The 16,326-nt window shown below is 55.8% G+C and overlaps 2 protein-coding genes across 5 annotated transcripts in view; both read left to right on the top strand.

Moving 5' to 3' along the window:
• Positions 1 to 8,089, top strand: part of TAB1 (TGF-beta activated kinase 1 (MAP3K7) binding protein 1) — a 33,158-nt gene extending 25,069 nt beyond the window's left edge. Inside the window, exons 8-11 of one of the 2 annotated variants that reach the window (XM_086712228.1) lie at positions 1,215 to 1,359; positions 2,924 to 3,146; positions 4,195 to 4,357; positions 6,254 to 8,089. In XM_086712228.1, coding sequence (XP_086568354.1) covers positions 1,215 to 1,359; positions 2,924 to 3,146; positions 4,195 to 4,357; positions 6,254 to 6,461 — 739 coding nt within the window. In that variant the 3' untranslated portion in view covers positions 6,462 to 8,089. The remainder of the gene's footprint in view (positions 1 to 1,214; positions 1,360 to 2,923; positions 3,147 to 4,194; positions 4,358 to 6,253) is intronic. The other variant, XM_086712229.1, reaches the window with a different exon arrangement.
• A 5,406-nt stretch (positions 8,090 to 13,495) lies between these two features.
• The window catches only part of MGAT3 (beta-1,4-mannosyl-glycoprotein 4-beta-N-acetylglucosaminyltransferase), a 57,286-nt gene continuing 54,455 nt past the window's right edge, over positions 13,496 to 16,326 (top strand). The window contains exons 1-2 of one of the 3 annotated variants that reach the window (XR_015253292.1): positions 13,496 to 15,332; positions 15,648 to 15,834. The gene's annotated coding sequence lies outside the window, so the exon portion shown is untranslated. The remainder of the gene's footprint in view (positions 15,333 to 15,647; positions 15,835 to 16,326) is intronic. The other 2 variants (XR_015253293.1, XM_086712224.1) reach the window with 2 other exon arrangements.

Raw genomic sequence — 16,326 nt, 5'->3', positions numbered from 1 at the left:
CATGGGGGAATCATACCAAACACCCTGGCGTCAGAGCCAGGCTCATCGTGGCCCAGAAAGCAGGAATTAAAACTCCTTACTCTCACCAAATTTAGGCAATTGAGTTTGGAAACCTTTGTCTCTGATTTGTGGGGTTCTGTTTGCTTAGGAGTTCTGTTTGCTTAATTGGAAGGTACGCATGTAGTTTAGAACAATTCAAATAGCGCCAAGGGTATACAACGAAAAGTAAGTTTTCCTCCCGCCGCAAGGCTAGACTCCTTCCCCAGAAGCTGCTGGTTTCTTGTGTATCGTGTCCACGTGCACATGTGCGTGTGTGTGTGTGTGCGTGTGCATGGACGGGGCAAGCATCCTTTTTAATGTTTATTTTTGAGAGAGAGGGAGACACAGAATCCGAAGCAGGCTCCAGGCTCTGAGCGGTCAGCACAGAGCCCGACGCGGGGCTCGAACTCACGGACCGCGAGATCATGACCTGAGCCAAAGTCGGACACTCTACTGACTGAGCCATCCAGGCGCCCCAAAAGCATCCTTTTTAAAGCACCCACAAGTGCTGGCATCTGCTGTCCAGAGCGCCGCACCTCACTTATTCCCTGACGGGTGCCGCTCCTCTGTCCCTGAGGGCGGGGTGTGGGCTGCGGAGTCCCAGAGTGTGGCTGCATCAGCGCTCACCTCACCGGCCCCTACTCATGGGCTCCCAGGACGTTTCCAGACTTTGCTCCTCTGAGTGCTGTTGCCGGGAACCCTTCTGCTTGGCTCCATGCGCACACGCACGTGTTAGAGTTCTGTGACATTCGCTGACTCTGCCAGCGCCTCCGTTAAGGGTCCCAGTGCGGGGGGGGGGGGGGGGGGGGGACGCGTACGTGGCATCTGAGTCGGCTTGGATACTTGTTCTGGAAGAGCCCAGGAGGAGTGGGCTTCTGAAAGCGATCCACCCCCTCTCGCCGTCGTCACTGCCACTGCACAGGCTCTGTGGACAGGAGATGTCGACCAGGGTCGGGAGTGGGTGCCCGACCTTCGCTGTCCTGACCCAGCTGCCCCACTCGCTTTCCTGGCTCTCAGAAGACAGGTCTGTTTTCCTGGTTTTCTCTTTCCTGTTTCTTTTCCTCTTGTCAGATGTGCGTTTTAGTTTACATTCTGGGTAGATTCTGGCCCTTAGCAGAAAAATGTCCTCTGGGGGCCCTTCTGAGCACGGCTCTCCCCCAACTCTCTTCCTACAGTGCTGCCAAGTCCAAGCCTATCATTGCAGAACCCGAGATCCACGGTGCACAGCCCCTGGAGGGGGTGACCGGCTTCCTGGTGCTGATGTCGGAGGGGCTGTACAAGGCCCTGGAGGCAGCCCACGGGCCTGGGCAGGCCAACCAGGTGAGCCGGGCCCGGGCAGAGCCCTGCCAGCTGGCCCGCAGAGTGGCAAGCTCCCCCGGGGGCCCAGCCAGCCCTTCTGCTTGGCTCCAAAGTGCTTCGGGACCCAGAGCTCTAGCTCTCGAATGCCAGCCCTGGACAGCTTCTCTGCATTCAAAGCCGGGGGGAGAAAAGGCTCAGAGCTCCAAGAACACCCATCCCACCCAAAGCTGTGCTCGTTCTGGGCTTGAAGCAGGGTCAGTCCCCACGGCGCTGAGCACAGCTGGAAGGGAAGAGGGAGAGAAGGAAGTGAATGTCCATGGGCAAATTGTTCTGAAGTCTGTCTAGGAAGGGCCCTGGACGGAGGACGAGAGCCCAGAGGGGTGTGGCCTGTGCCTCAGCCTCCCTTGGCCCCCTCCCCTCCCTCCCCTTCCCTCCCCTCTGAGCTGAGCCCCCGGATTATAGTTTGCTTCTCATCTCCGAGATGGGGTGATAACACCTAGCTTTTGGGGATTGTGTTGAGGGCCAGGTGTGATAGGTTCCCCAGCCAGTGGGAGCTGCTTATTTTCGCTGCACTTGGAACACACGTGTCAGATAGTTGTCACTAAAGCATGGCTTTGAGACAGTCACTTCAGGATGGTTTTGCAGGGAGGCTGCCTTTACCTGACCTTGGATAGTAAATTCAGGCTGTGTTTCTCCTTCCATTTGCAATTCCTGTAGGAAGGTAACCTTTTCTACTTTGTCCTTTCTAATTAAAAATCACGTGGAAAACTTATGCCTGTCTCCTGATAACCCGTGTTCAAGATTTTTCACCTGTTTTATCTTATCATCCCTGCCAGTAGCCTTGTAGCACAGGAGGCAGGGGCTCACTGACACATTGAGGTAAGGAACTTGGGGCTCACAGAGTTCAGGGTCTTGCCTGAAGTGACAGCGACAGAGCCGAGCCCACCCCGGATGGGGCTCAGTCACTTCCTGTGACCTGCCCCAGCCCCCCTACTTTACTTCTAAGAGACTCTGGCCAGCCATCCCGTAGAGGAGTTTGTGTTTGTGATCTTACTGTCAGTGTGATTTTTCAGTTTTGGTTTTTGCCATAGAATTAGCTAGTGGCTTTTGCTGGGTTCTAGAAAAAACTGGATAGTGGATTTCTCTGAGGACAGGGCCCACCTTCACTCTGTACTCCCACTTTCTAGTATAAACGGCATATCGTAGCCTACAGTAAGTTCCAGGAAAGGAAGCTTAGTAATAACGACAATTCATTCGGCACTTTTTAGTGGTCTCCAGAATGTCCTCCCATCCATTGTGTTTTTTAATTCCCTTAATAACGTAGCGAGGTGGACATTAGCCCCCATTGTTTTGGTGTGGAGGCCAATACTCGGAGAAATCACAAGGTCACACCTTTACTAATGAGAAAGTTCCAGAAGAATTATCCTGAATACCTTGAAAAGCTCGGCTTACAGGCTTGACTGGTGGTGACTTCCTTCACCTGTTTGGCTGATGCCCCGTAAGCATCCTGATTAGGCTCTGGAGTTGTGGCCCACAGTCCAGGGGCCCCACCCCATTCCTCACCAGGTTCATCCCCCTCCTCCAGGAGATCGCCGCCATGATCGACACTGAGTTCGCCAAGCAGACTTCCCTGGATGCGGTGGCCCAGGCCGTGGTGGACCGGGTGAAGCGCATCCACGGTGACACCTTTGCCAGTGGTGGGGAGCGTGCCAAGTTCTGCCCCAGGCATGAGGACATGACCTTGCTGGTGAGGAACTTCGGCTACCCACTAGGCGAGATGAGCCAGCCCGCAGCGTCCCCAGCCCCAGGTATGCGCACAGCATGGACAGGAGGCCGTGGGAGGAAGCCGGCCGGGGCTGTGGGGGGCTTTGCTGCCGGCAGTGGACACAGAACCAGGGGCCTGGCCTGGCTACAATCCGGGCTCTCTGACTTTAAGCCTCTCCGAGCTGAGTTCAGCTTTTTTTTTTTTTCCCTTTTGCCTGTGAATGTGGATTATAGCACCTGCCCGCCTACCTCCTAAAGACCTGAGTGTGTGGACAAGCACTTTGCCAAGCCTCGAAGCCACATAACAGGGGTGACGGCTGCCACTGGTGTGTGCCTGGCACTCTACCCATGTAGTTCCTTTAGTCCCTAAAACCCTAGAGACAGATGGCATCCCTTCTACTGAAGAACTGAGGTTCTAGAAGGAAGAGACAGAGGCGAGGTCAGGCCTGTGGTCAGAGGGTACCCCGAAACCTGGCTCTGACCCTGGACAGTGTCGGGGGTGGGGCGAGACGCTTCCTTTTCTGCCTTTGTAATTCTGCAGTCGGCTTGCTCGGGAAGAGAGGCGATGGTTCTTTTTTGTGTCTCTCCCAATGCTGCTCAGTGTCACGACCATCGGTTCCTAGGGGCTGCGCTTCCTTTTCTTTTTTCAAACGAGCCAGCCTTAGCGTGCAGGCAGCACAGATGCATTTGTTCTCCCACGGACACTGTGGTTACTGGAGTTTTCTCTAGCTTGTTGTTATTGCAACCATATTTTCATTGGGCCGACCTCAGCCTACCCCTTGGCTGAAAGCGTCGTGGGAAGCCAGGCAGTAACCCTTTCCTTGAGCCTGCTCGGCACTCACTCTTCCCGCTTTGAGCAGCGGCCGTGCGTTGTTGCCGAGAGGATCTCCCTGCCCGCCTAGAAGAGTCTGCCATGAGACAGATGTCCCTTCGCTGTCCCAACGGGCAGAGGACCATGCCTCCCTCCTCGGCACCTCAGACGCTGTCCCTGTTAGGCCCTGCAGTAGCCCTGTTCCCACCACCCCAGGGACCACCCCCCCCCCCCAGCTGCTGCCTGCAGCCCACTGCTCTCTCTCTCTCTCTCTCCCTGAGCTACAGGAGGCCGTGTGTATCCCGTGTCTGTGCCGTACTCCAGCGCCCAGAGCACCAGCAAGACCAGTGTGACCCTCTCCCTCGTCATGCCCTCCCAGGGCCAGCTGGTCAATGGGGCCCACAGCGCCTCCACCCTGGATGAGGCCACCCCCACCCTCACCAAGTAAGCCCTCACCTCACCCCGGGCGCCCTCGGGCCCACCTCCCGGGAGGACCCTCGGACCTGGACACGAACGGCCGTGGGGCCGAGTCCCGGCCGAGCCACGTCGGGTGGGGTGTGCTAGTGCCCCGTACCTCTCAAATTCCCCGGCCCCTTCCCCGGGCTTCCCCCAGGTGTAGAGGCCGGAGGACACAGCCCTGCGGGTTCCCACAGCTCACTGAAGCCGGGCCTGGGAGGGGTGGAGGTTCAGGGGCAGAGCAGATGAGGGGGGCTGGGAGGAGACGGGCCGCCGATGCGGACGGCCCGCTGGTCGTGTTTTCCTGTGGGCCCACAGATTAGTTTTCACTTATGGGAAGGTTCTGTTCTTTTCTCTTTTCTCATCTTTGCCCGTCTTGGAGCACGCGATGCAGGTCTGCCTCCCCGGTGGCGTCGTGCTTGGGGGACATTGTCTGGCCTGTCCCGGCTTGCTGCTTGCCAGAGCCGGTGCTCTGACTGAAGTGTCTCATTTTAGCTTTAAAGGGAGTTGTCTAGTTGAAAGCAGGGGGAGCGGTGGAGGCAGCGGGAGGCCTGGAGCCCAGGAGTGAGTGGGTTGGCCCCTCCTCACTGCAGACCTGCCTCACAGGTCTGGTGTCTCTCCCCCACCTCTACTTCCGTGGAATGTCCACCCCCCCCAACCCCCACCCCGCCAGGGGACCCAGGGCTCCGGTTTCCACATTCCAGCCCGGCACAGAATAACAGGGATGCCACAGCCAGCCCACTCGGAGGATGCGGCCAATCGGAAAGGCCCTTTGGGAGGGAGTGGCCACTGCCTCCCAGGGGGCCTTCCCATCTCCCCGCCCCCACGTGCCCCTGCTCCCACCCTCCCTGTGCGCCCAGGGGTCCTGCTGGGCTGCTGAGCGGCAGGCATCTCGAGTGCATTGGAGCGCCTCCCCCCCCCCCCCCCCCCCCCCCCCCCCCCCCCCGCAGGGTGAGCGGTGCCCACAGAGGCAGAGTGTGATAGCAGTGGTCACAGGGCAGGCGGGAGAGCCAGCCGTCCTTCTGCACCTCTGACTCCTCGGGGCCCTGCATCTGAGCACTAGTCAGGGCCCACTGTGGGCGAGCTGGTGCTGGGGGCTGGGCAGTGCTGGGAGTGTGCAGGAGGGCGGGTGGGCAGGTGATACCCGGCTGTTAGGCGTTCTGTGACGGGGGGGTGGGGGGGGGTGCCCAGGGAGCTCTGACGACGGGGGCCCGTCCCTACCCAGCCAGTGTGAGGGAGAGAAGGAGTGAGTGAGTTTTTTGGGAGAAGAATCCTTCCTGGCTGTGATCAGTGAGATCTGGAGAAGCTGGAATGGACCCCCTCTAGCTCAGTGCGGCTCTGAGGGTGGGAATGTCCCGTGTCCTATACGGGAGCCACTAGGGTGCGTGGCCATCAAGCCCTTGAACCGGGTGATCCATTCTATTAAATTCTAGTTAACTTGACTTTTTTTTTTTTTAATGTTTATTTTTGAGAGAGAGAGAGAGAGACACGGAGACACAGAGACACAGTGTGAGTGGGGGAGGGGCAGAGAGAGAAGGAGACACAGAATCTGAAGCAGGTTCCAGGCTCCGAGATGTCAGCACAGAGCCTGACTTGGGGCTTGAATTCACGAACCGTGAGATCAGGCCTGGGCCGAAGTCAGACCCGCAACCGACTGAGCCACCCGGGTGCCCCAAATTCTAGTTAACTTAAGTAGCCGCCTATAGCTAGAACTTGGAAAAGACATTTGATTTTTTTTTTTTTTTTTTTTTTTTTTTTGTCAGTACCTCCTAAGAACCTCTGGCTGGTCTGGCTCTTGTGGCCTGAGGGGCCGGCTGAGGCAGGGGCCTCTCTGTCGTAGGGTAGAAGCCAGGGTCCCTGACTGAGTCTCCCCTGTCCCCACAGCCAGAGCCCGACCCTGACCCTGCAGTCCACCAACACGCACACCCAGAGCAGCAGCTCCAGCTCAGACGGGGGCCTCTTCCGCTCCCGGCCTGCCCACTCGCTCCCACCCGGGGAGGATGGCCGGGTCGAGCCCTATGTGGACTTTGCCGAGTTTTACCGTCTCTGGAGCGTGGACCATGGCGAGCAGAGTGTGGTGACGGCGCCATAGCCCTGACCGTGGAATGTGGCCCACGCAGGACCTTGCATGGGGACAAGGGGGCCCAGCTCTGGGGCGGGATGGTCCTTTTCCTATACCACTTGCCTGTGCCCGTGGGGGCCGGTGTGCCCGGTCCCGAGCCTGCACCATACTCTCAGCCCGCACAGCGCTTGGTGCTGCAGACAGCATTCTCTGAGAGAGCACCAGTGCAGACTTGTCACCGCACAGAGGGCCGGAGGCCGCTTCCTTGGGCAGACTCAGGACCACTGTGGTCTCACAACACTGGCTCAGTGCAGGAACCGCGCTGGCCCGCGAGCCCGCCACTTGGGACGGAGCGTGGGGAGTTCTCCTGCGACCCTGCATGCCACGAGCCCGGCAGCCACGGCTTTCTCAAGGCCACCACCTTCCCCTGGAAGAGCCCGTGGCCACCGCGACTGCCCCCTCACCAGTGGGCGGTGTCCCCCCCCCCCACCCCCCTTTCTTCTTCAGCCTCCGGCGTGGAACCCTGGTTGGCATCTGCACCTTCAAAGCCTGCCCCCGTCCCTGGGCCTGCCTGGGTGGTTTTCAGTGGCAAATGTTCGGGGAGACCAGGGGAAGCGCTGGGAGCCTGGGGTGGCCTGCACAGGGGCAGGTCCAGCGGAAAGGAACGAGAGGGAACTGATCCAACAGGAGCCCCCCAGAGGGGGCAGGATGCGCGCAGACCGAGCGGGGACGGTGGCCGCTCTCGTCAGGCCCCTCCAGGAATGGGGAGGCCCTGGGTCGGGGTGAGCTGGCTCTGCTGTCTCCCTTCCCGGGCCGAGGAAGGCCCCGGACCGGGGAGCTGCTAAAATTAGCCGGCTTTACCGCCAACGACAAGTTCTATCGGCTGTAAGGAAAAAACAGGTCACGAGTCAGGCCTGGGGGCTCGTTTGAAAGAACAGTGGGGAACACTTCCAGAAGGGAAGAGGTTTTGGATACCAGCTGTCACGGGTGACCGAGGGCTTCAGAGACACGCACCGCTTTGACATACACTTGGGGACAGGAGCAGACCGGCCCAGGCCCTGAGACCGTATCACATGTGCTCTCTGCTGTCGGTGGGCAGAGGCCACCGCCAGGGCTGTGGGCCGGGAGTGCCGCCCCCCGCTTGGGGAAGAGGAGGCAGGAGGCCCACAGCCCGCCCGACTCCCACAGTGGGTGATGGAGCCGCACTCAGACCTTTTCTCCGGGGTCTGAGGCCTCCCCGGGCCCCTCTGCCCCGCCCCGGCTCCCAGGACCCTGGCCCACGACACCCCAGACCCAGCTCACCAGGGGCCACCGCCGCGTGCGGCCTCCAGGGTGCCCAGACTCCGGATGATCGGAGGCCAGTGCTGAGGCCCTGCTCGCTCTGCGGTGCTCCCCGCAGCCGAGCGGGGCCCAGGGTGCTGCGCTGGGGGGCAGGGGGCAGTTTCCGAGGGGGCCGTGCCCGAGGAGGACCGGCGCCTCTTGGCGGGGACCCTGACCACGGAGCTGTGTCTGTTGCGCAGGTGACACAAGGGCTTGCGAACAAAGAGCGTTCTTTTCTTGTCGGGCTCCTAGGAATGTCTCTGTGATGCTGTTTGGTTCTAGAAATAGAATCACTTTTTTACTGCAATAAAGGAAGGGTAACTGGTGGTCTTGCACAACGTGCGTTCACAGTGCTTCGGGGGCGCCGGGCTGGCGCCGTCCGTAGAGCATCTGACTCTTGATTTCGGCTCAGGTCCTGATCCCAGGGCCGTGGGATCAAGCCCAGCGTCAGGCCTCATGGTGAGCGTGGAGCCCGCTTGAGATTCTCTCTCCCCTGCTCCCTCCCTCTCTTTCTCTAAAAATAAAAATTAAAAAAAAAAAAGTGCAGTTACTGAGGCCTCCCATCGCCGCGGCCTCGGGAGGTGGAGCCTCCCCGTCCCCGTCGGCAGCCGGAGGCCCCAGCTCGCTTGCTGGGCGGTGGCAGAGTGCGGATGCGAGGCCCAGCCTTCTGTTGGGACCCGGCCTGCCAGCCTCACCGCCCAAGGGGAGAGCGCTAGGTTGTCCGGCATCCCTGTCCCCGCACATCTGGAGAGGGTGACAGTTCTCTAGGCCCTGTGGGCAGTGGTGTGGCCGACAGAGCTGCAGGTCACTAGGACACTGCCCTCCCCCTGTCAGCAGTTTGTGGACATCCAGGGAGTTGCTCTGCTTTGTTTTGGTTTTGTTTGGGTGGAGGACTTTCCATAAATACTGGCCTCTTCCTGCTTTATAGGAATTAAGAACTTCCCCCTCTAACAAGAGCGTCTGCTTAGAAACAAAAGCAAAAGGTCAGGGTTTGGATGGTGGCGTCTAAGGCTCCCGATGCCCCCGCCCCTCTGCCGGGAAGGGGCTCTGGGCCGAGAGCCTGCAGAACCGTCTTCCAGGCTCTCTCCCCCTCCTCAGCTTCTCCAGCTGTCCCTCGGGAGGCCCATAGCACTGCTGGCCCCCGAGTCCTTCTGGAGGCCGGTGTCAGCCCAGCACCCTGAGAGGGAGGTGGTGTGTGTACCTTCTTTCAGAGCGACTGAGGCACAGACAGGTGGGCATAATCCCCGCCGCAAGTGGCCCTAGCCAAGCCCTAGGCCCCTGGGTCTCTCGTAGCACCTGCTCCGTCCCAGGAGTGGGGCAAGGCACTGCCCTCTGCCGGCTTTGTGTTCCCTGTTCCCCACCCTCAGTGTCATTCAGTCCACTTGAGCCTGCCTCCTGGGGCCGAAAGGGGCACCGGGTCAGCCTCCTGGTTCCCTTTGGTGGATTAAGCCATGAAGCAGAGAGGGGTAGTTGAGGAATCTTAGGATTTCAGAAACGGCAAGGGTCAGTTCCAGGAGGAGAACCAGGGCAGCCAGGCAAAGCTGCGAGGCCACAGGCCCACGCTGATGCACAAGGCAGGCAGACGGCCAAGGCCGGTGCTGGGCCAAGCCAGCAGGGCCCCCCCTCCCTCCAGCCTTGACCTTTAACCATCCCCCCCCCACCTCACTGGGGAGAGCACTGTTTCCCTGGGGCCTGGATCAAATAGAACCAGAGAAAGCCCAGCCACCGCCTGTGTCCACCTGTCCCTTGAAGACATCTGGTCCCCTCACAGGACAGAACTGAGGCTTGTTTGAGGCTCTGGCCTGGATCAGACCAGAAGAGCTAGGCCTTCGAGAGCTGCCGTCCATCCCGGGACCCGAGGCAGGTGAGCAGGCAGTGGGGACACCTGGCAACACCAGGAGCTCCGTGGACTGTCTTGGGCCATCCTCACTAGGATTTGTTCTCCTGTTTCCAGCCTTCATCTGGTCCCTCGAGTTCTCACCAACTGGCCCTGCAGCTGGACCGCAGAGCCAACTCCACGATGCACCTGTTGGCGGGGGATCCCACCGCTGCTGACGCTGATAGTGAGACCCGTCGGGGGCCACTCAGGCTGCCGGAACGTCCTAGGGAAAAGCACCTGATCGGGCTCTTTACACGGCTGGCTCCTTCCTGTCATTCAGACCTCAGCTCAGATGCTGCCTCCTGGCAGAGGCCTGCCCTGGTCCCACACCAGTCACATCCTGCCACATCTCCCTGTTTAATCCGCTTCACAGAGACTCTTGACGTTCTGGCTTGTTTACCTGTGTTGTCTCTCTCAGCCACGAAGATGTCCACGCTGTGAGAGGGGGAACTTTGTCTACCTTATTCCGTTGGGTCCGAGCCCCAAGGTCAGTGCCAGCCACATAGGAGCCCCTCACATGTATGTTAAATGAGTTTGGGATGACCTGCGTGACCTTGGACAAGTTCCTTGCTCATGCTGAGCCTCTGTTTCCTCGTCTGTAATATGAGGATCCAACCGACTTCTTCATAAGATCGCCTGACATGCTGAGTCGCCAAAGCTATGAGAAGTGAGAATGGCCCTTCCCTGCAAATGTGGAAATGGACTGCGCTGTGTTACAAGAGCGTTAGCCGAGATTGCTGCCCCTTTCCCCCCACTCCCCGCCCCCCACGATAAAGTCGCATAATGAGGGCTCTACCTGGGGCTTCCCAGGTAGCAGGGGGGCCTCCAGCCTCCCCTAGGAACCCAGACGTTGGGGACTGGGTGTGTGACTCTTGCCTCTTCTCAGCCAAAGCCCAGAGGGAGGCCATCAGCTGGGCTCCTGAACATTTCTTCCAACAAGGGCATCTTTCATGGTTTTGCCTTCTGGGCCCCCTATTTTGAAACCAAACAAGAACACAGATCACTGCCAAACCAGACAGGCTCGGCATGAGCACGCGCTTTGTTCCCACGCAGAGGTGATGTCAGCCCAGAGCAAAGACGGGCACTTGACATTTCCATGAGCCTGGGCGGCCTCCTCCAGGACAGACACAGTGTCTGGCAGCCGGCTTTGAAGAATAGTGACACGAGTTCACAGACTCCATTCCTGCCTTTGAGACCCTCAGGGAGGTCAGAGGACAGCAGGCCGTGTGGGTCAGTTGTGCAGTCTGGCACCTTGCCTTTGTTCCTCCCAGGTCACATAGTGGGCCAGGGCACGGACAGGGTGGGCCTCAGAGCCCCAGACTGTTTCCACACCTTCCGTGATCAAGCTCCCATGCTTGTCACCTCAGCAAAGTCACCCTGTGGTCCAGACAGGGCTGAGCTCAAGAACCTTCCATATAGCTCCCGCCTTCTGCTTCCCGGCACCTGCCGGGAGTGTGTGGAGCGTAGGCTTCGTTCCTCCCTCTCTCTCCCCCAGCCCTGAGATCCCCCCTCGGCCCCCTCCACCCTAGACTCTCCCTCAGTCACCTCACGGGCAGTGTCTAAGAAGTGTCAGATGAACGTGGAAGGATAGATGAATTGCCCAGGGAAGAGCTTCTGGAATTTTACAGGAAACACCGTTACCTTATAGAAAACTGCTCCCACCCCAGTACCCCCAGAGCTTGGGGGTTTCTAACAAATTAGATGTCTCAATTTATTTTGAATATCTAGGTGAATTCTGCAGTCAAATTCATAATATCAAAAAAATTTTTTGACTACAAAAGCAACTTTTTTTTTTTTTTTTTTTTTTCAAAAATAGCATTTAAAATTATTTATTGGGGCACCTGGGTGGCTCCGTCGGTTGAGCGTCCGACTTCAGCTGTTTGTAAGTTCGAGCTCTGCATCGGGCTCTGTGCTGACAGCTCGGAGCCCGGAGCCTGCTTCAGATTCTGTCTCCGTCTCTCTCTGCTCCTCCCCCGCTTGCGCTCTGTCTCTCTCAACGATAAATAAATAAACATTTTTTAAAAAAAATTGGAAAGGAATCTTCTTGATCTCCCATTTAAAAAAGTAATACTAATAAAAATAAATAAAAAGACAAGAAGAAGCGGCCGTTAGCATGTGACTCAGCAATTCCAGGAAATGAAAACAATACAACCACGCAGAAAGTATACACAAATGTCCGCTGCAGCGTTACTCAAGTAGCTACGGCAGAAACAACCCAGTCATCCGTCAGCAGATGATGGCACCCACGTGGTGGCATACCCATACGACAGGGTGGTAGTCAACCATAAAAAGGACTGAGGTTCTGACACCTGCTCCAACATGGATGAGCCCAGAGGACATTCTGCTCAGTGAGAGGTGGCGATCCTAAAAGGTCACCTACTGTATTATTCCTTTTAAATGAGGTGTCTAGAGTAGGCAAATCCAGAGACAGGAAGCAGGTTAGTGGTTGTCAGGGGCTGGGGGAGAGGAGAATGGTGAGTGATTATTTAACGGGCGTGTTTTTCTAGGGGATGAGAAAGTCGAAATCTGGACAGAGGTGGGGGTGGCCCAACACCGTGACTGTGCTAAGTGCCACTTGGAACTGTATACTTTAAAATGGCTTGGGGCGCCTGGATGGCTCAGGCAGTTAAGCAACTGACTCTGGCTCAGGTCATGATCTCACGGTTCATGGGTTCGAGCCCCACGTCGGGCTCTGTGCTGACAGCTCAGAGCCTGGAGCTTGCTTCGGATTCTGGGTCTCCCTTTCTCTCTGCCCCTTCCCCGTTCACACACTCTCTCTCTCTCTCCCAAAAATAAATAAACATTAAAAAGTAAAATAAAATAAAATGGTTAATTGTATACTATGTGAACTTCACCTCAATTAAAAATAAATAAGAGGACCAGCCAAGTCTTCTGAGCTCTAGGCGGCTCCTCTAGGCTGGGAAAGCACCTGGATTAATCTGGTAGGTTAAGCATCCAGCAGGAAGACAATGCAAGTCAGACATGCCATGTTGGATTCTCCAGGGGCTCACATTTTAAAAACTGAAACGAAACAAATGTTGTTTTAATGCTATAGTTTCTTGAACCCAGGACAGCCCAAACGTTATCATTTTGACGTGTACTCAACATAAATGTTACTAATAAGATCTCTCCTCCGTATTAAGTCTTTGAAATACAGGTGTATTTTGCGGCGCCTGGGTGGCTCAGTCGGTTAAGCATCCAACTCCTGATCTTGGCTCAGGTCATGATCTCGGTTCGTGAGTTTGAGCCCCACATTGGACTCCACACTGTCAGTGCGGAGTCTGCTTGGATTCTCTCTCTCCTCCCCTGCTCACATGCGTTTTTTCGCTCACAAAATAAATTTTAAAAAAGAAAGGAAAGAAAGAAAGAAAGAAGAAAGAAATATAGGTGTATTTCAGCACACAGGACATATAAAATGCAGTCAGCCGCGTTCCAGAGCGAAAGAAAGAAAAAGAAAGAAAGAAGAAAGAAATGCAGGTGTATTTCAGCACACAGAACATCTAAATGCAGTCAGCCACGTTCCAGAAAGAAAGAAAGAAAGAAAGAAAGAAAGAAAGAAAGAAAGAAGAAAGAAAAGAAAAGGAAAGAAAAGAAAAGAAAAGAAAGAAGAAAGAAATACAGGTGTATTTCAGCACACAGAACATCTAAGTGCAGTCAGCCACGTTCCAGAAAGAAAGAGAAAGAGAAAGAAAGAAGGAAAGAAAAGAAAAGGAAAGAAAAGAAAAGAAAGAAGAAAGAAATACAGGTGTATTTCAGCACACAGAACATCTAAGTGCAGTCAGCCACGTTCCAGAAAGAAAGAGAAAGAAAGAAAGAAGGAAAGAAAAGAAAAGGAAAGAAAAGAAAAGAAAGAAGAAAGAAATACAGGTGTATTTCAGCACACAGAACATCTAAGTGCAGTCAGCCATGTTCCAGAAAGAAAGAAAGAAAGAAAAAGAGAAAGAAGGAAAGAAAAGAAAGAAAAGGAAAGAAAAGAAAAGAAAGAAGAAAGAAATACAGGTGTATTTCAGCACACAGAACATCTAAGTGCAGTCAGCCACGTTCCAGAACTCCATAGCCACTCATGGCTCAAGCTCAGCCCCACTGGATGGTGCAGCTGTTGGGCGTGTCACTGGAGTCTCAGGACATAATCTTGCAAAGTATGAGCGGTTCAAATTTAGTGGGTGTTGAATCTATGAATTAAAAAATAAATCGGCTCTAATCCTATTTAGGATGCATCTGAACAATCGCCTTAGAAATAAGCCCCAAGTTAAACATACAGTCACAGCAATTCCGTACCTGGGTACACACCCAACACAAGCGAGAACGAGAACTAGAGCAGATACTCGTGCACAAAGCAGCGTTATTCACAATAGCGAAAAGGTGAAAACAGCCTCTGAGGCCCGTGGATGAATGAATGAATGAATGAATGAATGGAAAAGCAAAACGTGGTGTGTACGTACAATAGGGTACTATTCAGCCTTAAAAAGGAAGGAAATTCTGGGGCGCCTGACTGTCTCAGTCAGGGGAGCATGCGACTCTTGATCTTGGAGTCAGAGTCGTGGGTTTGAGCCCCATGGTGGGGGTAGAGTTTCCTTGGGGGATAAAAAAAAAAAAAAAAAAAAAAAAGCAAGGAAATTCTGACTCCTGCTACAACGTGCATGAACCTTGAGGACATTATAGCAAGTGATGTAAGCCCATCACCAAAGGACAAATACGGTAGGGTTCGCTCATATGCAGCACCTGGAGCGGGAGTAGCCAAGTTCATAGAGACAGAAAGTCGAATGAGGGCTCTCTCTCTGCCCCTCCCCCACCCATGCTCTGTCTCTCTCGGTCTCGAAAATAAATAAAAACATTAAAAAGCAAAAAGAAACACTGTAATAAAAATGATGGAGGACCACTCCAGGATCCACGAGAACTACTTTCTTTAAAAGAGCGTTCATGCGTTGCCTGGGTTTGAAGTCAGGCTGTGATTTGCTTTCTAGGTTTGTGTCCCTTGAGCCACGGTCATCTCTGCACCCCCATGGCGCCAGCACCCGGGGCCAGTCTCAGAACAGTTTCCTGAGTGAGTGGTGCAGGCATAGAGGAAGGAGGAATTCGTGGGCAGGAGGAGGTGAGGAGCAGGAGAATCAGGGAAGGCTTCCAGGAGGAGGGGGTCGAGGGTATGGAGTTTGAAGAGTGGAAGATGGGGTGCGGACGGGCTTACCTCAGGGCTAAGCACCAAACCCTCGCCCAGAGGATGTTGAGGGGGATGAGACAAGGCGCCAGCTCTGCCCAGCGGTGATGTCACGCCTGGGACCCAGCCTGAGCCCAGCTGTCGGGGGTGGTCTGCCAAGGGGCCAGCCTTCCCCATCAAACACCCCACTGAGCGGTCGCCCCCGTCACCCTCCTCCTCCCCGGCACCCACCCACCCGGGACAGTATCAGTTCCTCCTCCAGCCCCACATCCCCTGGCCGGGCCACCATCACCTCTCCCGGTATCACCACACCTCTGACTGGCCTCAGGCTGCCCTCCCCCACAGCCACTCATTCACTTAGTAAATAGCATTGCGTGCCTGATTAGGATCCCACAGATGAGGAACAAAGCTTTGGCCCTGCCCAGTGGGGAGAAAGACAATAAACAAGGAAATGGTGAGTGTATCAAGTGATGGCAAGCGGCAAGGGCCAGGAGGAAAACAAAAGAAATCGCCAGGAGGGGTCCTCATGACACCTCTGGGCCCTCAGGTAAGTCCAGGATCCAGGCCCTCTGGGGAAGGCTGCCTGGCTGGTCGGGCCTGCTGTGAGCTTCGTACCCTGGCCACCCCGCAGCCCCAGTGAAAGGAAAGCCATGTTCAGTGTGGCCTCAGGAAAAGGGAGCGCCCAGGTCGGGCAGCTTGCCCAAGGTCCGGCAGCTTGCCCAAGGCCACAAAGCTTGGGGATGTGCTCCTGAGGCACGTGCCCAGGCCTCTGTCCCCACTTGGCCATCACACGACAAGGTGTGGCTGTGAGATCTCAGGCAGGACATGGTCCAGTTCTGAGCTGCCGCTTCTCTTCCTGTAGGACGGGCTCAAAGTGATGGGAGAGAACACTGCAGAGATCGGCGAGGCCCAGAATCCCCCTGGGCGGCTGGAACGGGGCAGCCCAGGGCGGGAGAAGTCAATGTCATCCTGGTCCCATTTAGAAGCAGCCCTTATGCTGGTTCCAGAGCGGGAGACCCAGAATCTCATAGTTGCTTACAAACACAAAGGTAAGAGGCCTGGCCTGTGCCCTGCTCTGGCCAGGAGACCAGGTGACAGACCCCTTTGGGGTCTGCCATGTTGACGAAGTTTTGGGGTGATGGTGGGGTAGTCCGGAGCTGCCGGCCAAGAAAGAATTCTTGAAGACGCCTTGGGTGCACAAAGGTCATTGTATTAAAGCACGAGGACAGGACCCGTGGGCTGGAAGAGCTGCCCTGGGGTCGTGATGGGAACTCATTACACATCCTCGGGTTGGGAGGGGGTCAGGGATAGAGTGTCTCTAAGGTATTTTGGGAGCAAGGTTTCCAGGACCTTGAGGGGTTAGCTGTTAACTGTTTAATAACACCTCAGTCGTGAGAGCCTTCAGATGCATATCAGGGGCCATAAGCTTGGAGTAGGATTGCCAGCATAGGTCCTGGGGCAGTTGACTTAAAGGAAGTAGATTTACAGGATCCTGGAGGTTGGGACAATGTTAAGTCAAGGTTCTCTTTTGCCCCCTAGCA

Source organism: Puma concolor, chromosome B4 (genome assembly GCF_028749965.1).
Source record: "Puma concolor isolate L17-30 chromosome B4, mPumCon1.1.hap2, whole genome shotgun sequence".
In the NCBI taxonomy this organism is placed as follows: Eukaryota; Metazoa; Chordata; class Mammalia; order Carnivora; family Felidae; genus Puma; species Puma concolor.
This window is presented reverse-complemented; position numbering and strand designations above follow the sequence as displayed.